We start from the raw sequence: 10139 nt of genomic DNA, 5'->3' as shown, positions 1-10139 counted from the left end.
GCCTCAAGATAAAGGGGAGGCGGTTTAGAACGGAGTTGAGGAGGAACTTCTTCACTCAAAGGGTGGTGAATCTCTGGAATTCTCTGCCCGTTGAAGTGGTGGAGGCTGCCTCGCTAAATATTTTTAAGAAGCGGGTTGATGGGTTTTTGATAAGAGAAGGGATTAAGGGTTATGGGGAGAGGGCGGGAAAGTGGAACTGAGCCACGACAGATCAGCCATGATCTTATTGAATGGCGGGGCAGGCTCGAAGGGCTAGATGGCCTACTCCTGCTCCTATTTCTTATGTTCTTATGTTATGTTCAAATGGCCTCCTTCTACACCTCTGATTATCTCTCCACATTCTGCGCACCAAATTCACAATTTCTGACATTCATTTTCACCTGCCACGTGTCGACCCATTACACCATTCTTCACGTATCTTCTTTCTTTAAGTCCATTTCTATCTTCCTCAATGTTTGCACTTTTCATGTTATCTGTAAATCTCTGAAACTGTGCCCTGCGCTCCCACTGTTCCCTCCACTACTCCCTCTCCCATCCCACCCCACCCCACAAGTCCAGATTATTAGTGAACATCAAAAAAGGCAGTATTGGACTTTGTGGAGAAATTTGGACTTAATATGTAGGAATACAAACATATGAATAGGAGGAGGCCATTCAGCCCCTCGATCATGCTCCCCCATTCAGCAAGATCTTCGCTGATCTGATTGTGGCCTCAATTTTTACGTTCCGCCAGCCCCTGATGACCTTCCACTCCCTTGTGGGTCAAGAATCTACCTACCTCTGCCTTAAAATTATTCAATGATCTTGCCTCCCCCATTTTCAGGGCAAGAGAGTTGCACTGAGATTTAAAACAAATTCTCCTAAATGGGAGATTGCTTATTCCTGGACAGTGTCCCCTAGTTCCAGTCCCTCCTACAGCTTACATCTTTTCAGCATCCACTCCGTCAAGTCCCCTCAGGATTTTATATGCTTCAATAAAAAACAAGGAACTGATTGACTCTTAATGGATGACAAACCTGCCAACCATTTGGGAATCACATGATTCCTTCTCACTTTGCCCACTAGATGGAGCATCTTGTTGAAAATGCAGTCGTTTATCATGCGCCAATTAATGTGATAAAGCTTCTAATCAATAAGCAATTAGACAGAGCATTTTTTTTCTAGACCTGTTTCGTGTATCTCAGCTGCCAAGTGATACCTACAGTTTCGTGATTAAGACAGGTCAGGACAAAACTCGTTGTGAGGTGTGACAAAACATAATTAAAACCTTTCTTTTCGTTTGCAGGTACACTGTATATGGAGCTCCCTCAAAATACTCCCTGTAACCGCAAATAGAGAGACATGATTTGAATTATTCTCTGGGAATCACCACGGTAGGTTAATGACTCTCTGTTCTCCATGGTTAACAGAGATGTGTCTGTATACGTGTGTGTGTCTGTGTGTGTGTGAATGGAGAGTTAACTATCACTGGTGGATCTGAAGTCATTGTCCCATTGATAGGACAGGGAGTGGACCTGGGCAGGATGCTCTTTCACAGAGCAGACACAATGGGCTGACTGACCTCCTTCTGCACTGTAAGGATCCTATGGCCCTATAGGGGATCTAATGAAAAACCTATAAAGTTCTAACAGGACTGGGCAGGCTAAATTCAGGGAAGATGGTGGGGTGTCCAGAACCAGGGGTCACAGTCTGAGGATACACGGTAGACCACTTAGGATGGAGGTGAGGAGAAATCTCTTCACTCAGAGAGTGCTCAGCCTGTGGAATTCACTACCACAGCAAGTATCTGAGGCCAGAACATTGTATGTTTTGAAGAGGAAGTTAGATATAACATCTGGGGCAAAAGGGACTGAAGGCTATGGAGGGATCAGGCTATTGAGTTGGATGATCAGCCATGATCATAATGAACAGTAAAGCAGGCTCAGAGGACCGAATGGCCTACTCCTGCTCCTTTTTCCTATGTCTGTGTGACCTCACAGATTTCAATTTTGTCACTCAGCACACCTTTTAGTTGCTGTGAGACACTTCTTTTTACTTTCTTTTCATCAAGAGTCAGGGTTTTTCATTTTACAATGAATTAACCCATTCTTCACCCCCTGGTGAATGCCCAAAGCTGGAAACTGAATAATAAGGGATTTTCACTGCAATGAGACATTGCTCCATTCATCATGCACTCAACAGCTGGCGCCCACACTAGCTTCCGGTCAGAGGGTCAACACTGGATGGCACGAGTCACAGATCAGTAAGGCATGGGACGTTCTCCGTCCTGGTCTAAAATATGGTCACCCTCATCTTCCAGTAGCCCGCAACCACCCCTCCAAACTTTGCCGGTAATCACAGAATAAAAACCACCGCCTCTGATGCCTGTGACCTTTCTTTTTCTTTATTTGTGTAAAAATAAAACTGACAGTACATGTCACATTTTGCATTAAATGAAAAAGCATTAATGACATAAAAACATAGCGCTTTCTTTTAAGAAATGGTTGTATAATGCAGTGCCTATTCGCTTCAGTCTTCAGAAATGGGATTTACTGATAGTATGGGGATCTGGAGTCAGAATATTTACAACTTTGGTTTGAAGGTGACTGTCTATGGTACATATAACTTCCTCGTATCATACAATATATACATTTATAAATACTTTTAGTTTTACTTGCAAAGGGAACCATAATGTCTGGCAAAAAAAAACAATATTTTGTATCATCTAAATAATTTTGGGGGATGGGGGGGTTCTGTGGGGGAGGGAGAAAGTCCTCACTCAGGCATCAAATTCAATAAAAATGTTTTGTTTGCAAAAAATTTCCTTTAGAAAAAATAATCCTTTTCACCAGAGGGCGCAATATTACATTTATTTTTTTTCTCTTCTCTAGCAGCCTCCAGTCAGATAGGCTGCCGTTCAGAATGGATTAGAAAATAAACACACACAAATACAAGTCGCCATGCCGTAAGCCTGTGATGTGACAATGATGGACTGTTTCTCGTTGTTTTAAAAAAAAGCACCCTACATTATTCTACACCCTCAGTTTACCAATATGTGTCTCAGCCTTTGCAGCCGTCCCCTCATTAGTACTTGAGTGTATTGTGCAGCAGAGCATACATGGTCATAGCTTATTTTAACTTTTTTTTAAACAAGACATGTTCCTACAACGCAATTATCTCAAAGAATGTGTTCGTCTGTTTTTATGCAAAAAAAAGAAAGGAAAAAAATACACTACTTGTTGCATTTTGCACCTGCCAAAGGCACTCAGGCTAATTGGCATCAAGTAAACACGCCATCAGACACTTGGAGCACATGGCCTTCCTCAAGATACTGCTGACTGTCAGCTGAAAGGTGAGAGAAGAGGATCCTTCAATCCTCCCTCTATATTTACGCCTGAGAAGTGTGATCCCGTTGTCGTGACAAGATATTTTACCCAACACATAAGTAACATTTTTTTTTGCACAAAATTCTTTTACGTTTTTTTGTTCCTGAAAAAAGAAATTTGATTTTGGAGCCGTTAAGAGATGCTGTGGTTTAGTGGTTTTCTTAGTTAGTCCCTTCTTCTTTTTTCCCCCCCGGTGATTTAGTTAATCTGGCGGCACGCTTCAAATGTCCACTTGGTGGCACCGCCGTAGATGTCGACGTTGGCTTCAGTCCATGCAATGACGTTGCCCACCAAGGTCTTGGCGCTGCAGTTGGCCAAGCTGTAGACTTCTCCCGGAGTTAGGACTCTGTCCCACATGTGGAAGTGGGACATCTCACCCACAAAGGCTTGTGTGGCATCGAACCCACCTCCTAATGTGTCCTGATTCAGAGGGAGATAAAATAACAATGTCAGTAATTGGGAAATGTTGCCTCAGCCTGTTTATGTGTGTGTGTGTTGTGTGTGTGTTTCTCTCTCTCCCTCTCCAGTCTCTAAGTTAAAACCAAGCAGCCAGGATAATACTGATTCCCCTTCTGTCCTCTTATGTGACCTCCATCCACGTTTCCCCGCAGTACACTGTGTTACTTGGGCACAAGCGGCCTGCAACTCCATCTCACTAATGTGGCACAGTCAACGAGTTATTGAGATATTAATGTTCATGCGTAATTGCCAACAGCAATATACAGTTAAATTACTTTGTAATGAATCCCAATCGCTGTATAAGAGATGAGCCTTTTATGTTGCAATGTTGGGGAGATGGCAGCCTCGTGCCAATGTTGCTTAATAGCCTCGGGGCGATGGTTCAAAAACCACCATGGCAATCGGTGGAATTTAATTGATTATTTTTCACCAACAATCTGGAATTGAAAGCTAGTCTTAGTGACATTGTTGCTCCACTATCATCGATTGTTGTAAAAAAAATCCCATCTGGTTCACTTTAGGGAAGGCTAAACTCTCAAGTGCCCACTGATATAGTCCAGCAAGGGGAAATTGAGAAGTGCATTAAATGCTGGCCTTGCCTGTGTCACCCGCATCCGAAGATAGAATAAGAATCCATTAATTCTCTAGACAAACAACATAAATGACAGCTGTGTTCTTATTATTTATTTCACTGCATGATGAGATTAAAGACCAAGTGAGTCTGCCTACACACCACAACTCCCTTTCTTCAAACTACAGTAATATGTTGGAGGTGGGGGGAAGAGAGAGGGACACAAGTATCTGGGCAGGATTTCAAGTTTTTTCTCAGAGAAGGGGATAGAAGAGCAGAGGTTTTCAAAACTAGAAAAGCTCTCAAACTGTCTTGGTGTGTAAGTGCAATTGGTATCCAATACTCCACACCTTTCAGACAATGTGTTGGGGTAAAGGAATCATCTCCATTAATTAATCTTATGTCAAATGTGATTTGGGATAATACCATAAGAAATGCAGAAATGTCACCAGGACCTGAATTTACACCCATTTTATTGGTCAGATATATACTATGCGGATAATGCCCACGCACACATGCGCACACACATCACATCAGGGGATGGGGGAATCATCCATCTCAACTGCTTCCCTCTCTCTTCTGTGGCTATGTTTGCTGTCCGAAGTCCCTGGAAAGGATGCACACGGTTTCTGCTGGCACTATTAAAGCTTTCTATGTCCAGTGGGCACCGGCAGGGGGAGGTTCATGTTGTCGACCCTTTTAATTACATTTTGATTTGATATTTTAAGTTTCCTGTTTACTTTCATGCAGTGTGCCTTTAAGGAACTGCATTTTCAAGTGATCCCACACAGTTTGTCGATTCAGTTTCATCACATGCTATGTGATTCAGGCAGTTGGATCTATGGGCCACTTGGGGCACCCTAACCCATATGTTGAATCTGCTGTCTTGAGGGACTAGGCCCACACAGTGTAGAATTAACCATCGCTCTTCCTACTCATCCCTCCTGGTGTGTTTGCCAGTGCAGCTAGTCTGTCAGCATTTTCTGGTGCTTTCAATGGTGCTAACTGCCCTCTGCCGTCGGTTTAACATTGACATTGAAAGGTTATACAGGAGAACTTGCAATACTTGCATCGAAGGACAGTGTAAAATCTAACTGGGTGGCTGGTCCACTTTCAGGCCAATGTCTAGACTGTTGTCATAACGTTCTCCCATATTGTTATTTAATGTGTAAGACAACTTACCTGTTCTTGGCCCAAAACCATGATTCCGCCTGGTTTAATAGGATGCCATGGTGCTAGATTTTCCCCGTTCCCCCTCTTCAGCCCGTCCTGATAAGCTTCCCAAACGCCATCTCTTGTAGACCAAGTGACACAGATGTGATGCCATTTCCCATCATTAATGACGAAAGGAAGCTTTGCTACCTGTGAAAATGAGATTTTAATATGTGGGCGTATTGGGACTCCAAAGCTATTTTTAATTGCTGCTGTCGCTGGAAGACACCCCATGGAACTAGGATGAAAATAGACCATCGTTAACCTCCCAGCCCAGCCCACAGCTCTCCAAAACATTGATGCATACAAGTGAAGATCTACATTTCTGTAGAGCTAACTTATCAGACTGCTTAGCAAGTGTCTATTTTTTTGTGTTGAGTGTCCAGAAGAGGTGTCCCCTTTAAGAAAATGTTCTACATTAAGATTATGGGTCTGTGCGCACGAAGCAAGCAACATCAATTCTACTCTCATGAAATAGCCTTAGCTACCCCAGCCAAGTTATTTTAGGCCCACATTTGACATACTGGCCGCAATTACACCTTTCGCCCAACACGGGAGTCGCAAGGGGCGGACTATGGGAAGGTCTGATGGCCTTGGGTGGTATTCTATGGGTTGTGGGACATGTGAGGCTGTAAAATCCCCCCCACTGTCCAACACAGGTCCACCAACAATCATGGAATCCCTACAGTACAGAAGGAGTCCATTCAGCCCATCAAGTTTGTACCAGATTGGCAGAAACATAGAAACTAGAAACAGGGATAGGCCATTCAGCCCTTCCAGCCTGCCTCATCATTCATTTTGATCATGGCTGATTCAGTAGTCTGTTCCCCCCCTCCCTCAACTGAACGGCTTGAATGGGCCGAATGGCCTGCCTCCACTTTCTGGTGATTTATTGCCCAATAGGATGCAACACCTGAGCTAAATATTTACCTTGTCATTGATGAGAATTTCCATCGGGTTATTGCCCCACTCGATGAGGACCAACTCGTTGGCCTGTCCCGGGACAGCGTAGGAGAAAGGGGTCCCGACCCCGGGGGAGGCGTTGGACTTTAGCCACATGCAAACAGTCATTGCATACATCTCCGGCAAGCTCTTTTTCACCTTGGCGTACATGTAGTTGGTCCTCAAAGGGAAAGTGATCTGGAATTTGTCAGTCGGCCTCGAGTTTCTCTGTCCTGAAAAAGAAATTGAAAGGCAGGGGAGTGGGGAGAAAGTGTGAGGAGAGGCTGGAAGGTGGATAGATTGGGGTCACCTTTCTATTTGTTGGGTGAGACATTGAACTAGAACCTCTCTGTACTTAGGAACCCGCTCAATCTCCAGCAGTAACCTGTCTCCCTGTGTTTGGTTGCCTGGTTTTTTTTATATACGAAAAGACTTGGGTGGTTCGAGAGCATTTATTCAGACGCTGAATCACTCTGGTTCTTATATAACCCTCCGTTCCAGATACATCCCGCAGTATAATCCCAATCATGTGAGCCGCGTCCTGGGACATTGCTTCTTTCTCTGTACCCGAGAGGTGGGGGGAGCGCTGCGCAATGCATATTGCAGCAACAGAGGGAGGGCTCTAACACTCCGGGTGAAGTTTGCTCAGATTGCCGGAATACTGCCGTAATGCGCCTCTATCGCATTTCCATCTCGCACCCCCCCCCCCTCCCGTTCCCAGAGAACCAGGACTGCGGCCAAAGCAGCTAAATATAAGCTCTGGCATTGGGAGAATGGATGGATAGAGGAATTGTGAGGGTGGGCAGAATTTCTACATTGCTACTGCCCAGGAACAGTTGCTATCCTTATCAAACCACACTGTATTCCAGCCCTAGCTGCAGGGGCATTTGGCAGCAATTACGGGAGCATCAGGACATCACGCATTGCACATTGCAATGTCCTCCCCCCCCCCCCCAGCTTTGCCCCATCTCCCTCCCTCTTCACCAACAAATCCAGATTTTCTAATTCTCCCCCCCCTCTTCCCTAAATCTATAAATCCTGGAAATGGCACAACTACTGAACTATCACATTGACTGTTCTATCTATTGCCTTGTTCTTTACAAAGATGCCACTTGAGTTGTTTTGCTGCGCCGGGGCTTATACAAGTTCAGAGCCTCGGCAGCGGCGCTTTTACCTTTTTCCAAGTCACTGATTCTCTGATGCAGCGAATTGAGAGCATTCTCAATCTTGCCCCTGTTCTCCGTCGAGTCGTTCCGCACCGCGTTTTTGGTCTCCTCCAGGCTGTTCACCCGGGTCAGAACCTGCTTCTCCAAGTCGTCTATTTTGTTCTGCAGGAGATCTTTCAAGCTATTTGTCTGCACGGAGACATTGCCTCGGTTGTATTGCTGTGTTGTCATCGCCCAGAACACACACACACACACACAGAAATAGGTGTAAGAAGCTTAGGTGTGGAAATGGAGACAATGCTACATTACACTGACCCCCAAACTCACAAAGCGGACCCCAAGGGGAGCAAATGAGAGTCTCAGCAGGTCTAGCAGCATCTGAACAGAGAACCAGATTCCAGGACCCGCAGTAATTTGCTTTTGTCGAGGTGCTCGCTGCCGTCTGAAAGGGCAGCATTTTCTCCAATCTTACCCTTATCAAGAAGAGGAGGGTGAAAAGGGAATGGCAACTTCAGACAGAACAACTCCAACTTGCACTGTCTGGAACTTGGGCAAACATCACTTGCAAGGATTCAGTTTATTCTGCACTCTCTCCTTTCCTTCTCTATGAACGGTATTGCGCGCCAAGAAACAATACACTGTATTCTAATACATGTGATAATAATAAATCAAATCAAATTTAGTTTGTAATCTATTTGATGGGGGGGGGGGGTCTCAAATCGATTCCAATCGCTCGTTGTACCCATTAGGTCGTTGCACTGATCTAATTTGAGAAGTTTCCTCTCCCCTCTCCTATTTATCTCTAAATTCTCCAGGTGATTGTAAAGTTTTCCAAAAGAAAAAAAGGTGGAAAATCTCTGAGATTTTCCAGCATTTTCTCTCTTGGTTTCAGATTCCAGCCTCCACAGTAATTTGCTTTTAATTGTAAAGTTTTGTCCAAGTTGATTTAACGTGGACCCTGAGCTGGAGATGTACCCCCAGGAGTGTTGCTCTCCCCTCCCTAAAGCCCGGGTTTTCGGGGGGTCTCACTCACCGTGGGCTCTGATATACTTTGACTCTCGCAGCGGCTGAGCTTGGCGGTGAGCTCCCGGATAGTCTCCTTCTGGTTCATGATGGTTTCCTTCTGCTGCAGGATGGTCTCCCGGAGCTGCAGGATGGTGCCTTTGATGTCGTCCACCGGCCCGCTATTCTGCATGGGGGCAGAGCACATGGGGTCCATGTCCAGGGGGATGGAGGTGCAGATGAAGCGGGTCTGGGCGAACTCTTGCGCCGCGGCTGGAGCCAGCAGGAAGGCGAGGGCGAAGAATCCGCCGAAGGTTCCGCGGGACATGGTTCACCAAAGCCGGGGTGGGGTGGTTGATGATGGTGGGGTGGGTGTGGGTGAGGTCCTCCGCCTGGGGAAAGGGGTGTGGGGGGGGGGGGAATGGGCTGGGGTGGGGAGGGAAGAGAAGAGCAAGTATTTTTTTCCAGGAGAGATTTCAGCACCAAGGAACTATCCACGTGAAATGAGGCGGTGCAAAGAGCGCTGCCAGTATTTATATCCAAGCTCACATGGCCACGTCAGGCAGGGGTGGAATCCCAGTTTAATTGCTCCACTTCATGTCTTGTGACCATGTCAAATGGGATTGGCATTAAGCATTCTGTATCTTGGGGAGGATCCCAGAAGAGAGTGGGGAGGAGGAGGAGGAGGAGGAGGGAGGTGGGGGATGTGCAAACTTGCAGCGCAAATAAAAACCCCAGAACACTTTAAAAGTTTAAATATTTCAATATTTTATCAACCTCCATTATTGGACTTCAACACCCTCCCCCTTCCCTCTCTATCAATGCATCAGGATCACAGTTGCTGTTTTACGTCACACTTTCCAACGCTTTAAAAAGAAAGTCCATGCATTTTTAAACACCCCCCCCCCCCACACTTATTAATATTCCTCCTCCAAAGGCGAGGCTGCTCAGATACCCCGGGAGTAGCTGCAATCGGCTTCAAGATTTAAAAACCAAAAGAGAAATTTCCCGGAGCTTTGAAACTCTCCCCTGGTTGTGACTGCAAGGAGGCGCTCCTGCCAAAAATCTCTCTCATTCTGTGTCTGCCTGTGTAAGAGAATAGTTCACATTTCCCTCACCACCTCCCCCCCCCCCTTCTTCAGTGACTGCCTCTGTAAGAGAGTAATCCCCCCCCCCCAACTTTCTTCAGTTGCTCCCTCCTCAAGTGGAACTCACTTCATTCATAGTCAGATCCCCAGATCAGAATTAAAATAAAGCAACACGCAAAAAGGGTTGATTTGGGTTAAACTACAGTTTCTTCATCAATCATTAAAAATAAATATATAGCAATCTTTGAGCTTCGTGAACTATTCATTGCAGTTTCGTAATAAATCCTTGGGAACATTAAGTCGCCCCAACATCAAACGCTCACCATATTAGGTT

At 45.4% G+C, this 10139-nt stretch overlaps 1 protein-coding gene across 1 annotated transcript; it reads right to left on the bottom strand.

The window, feature by feature from the left end:
- Positions 1-2367: 2367 nt before the first annotated feature.
- On the bottom strand, positions 2368-9100 carry LOC145356639 (neuronal pentraxin-1-like). The gene is made up of 5 exons (XM_080209485.1): positions 8749-9100; positions 7724-7934; positions 6538-6782; positions 5578-5757; positions 2368-3785 (listed from the first exon to the last, which is right to left on the bottom strand). Exons 1-5 carry the CDS (start codon positions 9043-9045, stop codon positions 3564-3566), a joined length of 1155 nt encoding a protein of 384 aa, XP_080065611.1. The 5' UTR covers positions 9046-9100; the 3' UTR covers positions 2368-3563.
- Between the last annotated feature and the right edge of the window lie 1039 nt (positions 9101-10139).

Source organism: Carcharhinus amblyrhynchos, chromosome 21, assembly GCF_965287045.1.
Source record: "Carcharhinus amblyrhynchos chromosome 21, sCarAmb.v2.hapA, whole genome shotgun sequence".
In the NCBI taxonomy this organism is placed as follows: domain Eukaryota; kingdom Metazoa; phylum Chordata; class Chondrichthyes; order Carcharhiniformes; family Carcharhinidae; genus Carcharhinus; species Carcharhinus amblyrhynchos.
The sequence above is the reverse complement of the archived record's forward strand: the minus strand, read 5'-3'. Positions and strand labels throughout refer to the sequence as shown.

Excerpts from the sequence above, each read along its gene's own strand:
- LOC145356639 (XM_080209485.1), bottom strand. The coding sequence starts at position 9,045 with ATGTCCCGCGGAACCTTCGGCGGATTCTTCGCCCTCGCCTTCCTGCTG. Across the intron at positions 6,783-7,723 it reads AATCAGTGACTTGGAAAAAG|GACAGAGAAACTCGAGGCCG; the intron begins GTAAAAGCGCCG and ends TTTCTTTTTCAG. Across the intron at positions 5,758-6,537 it reads AAATTCTCATCAATGACAAG|GTAGCAAAGCTTCCTTTCGT; the intron begins GTAAATATTTAG and ends TCATTTTCACAG.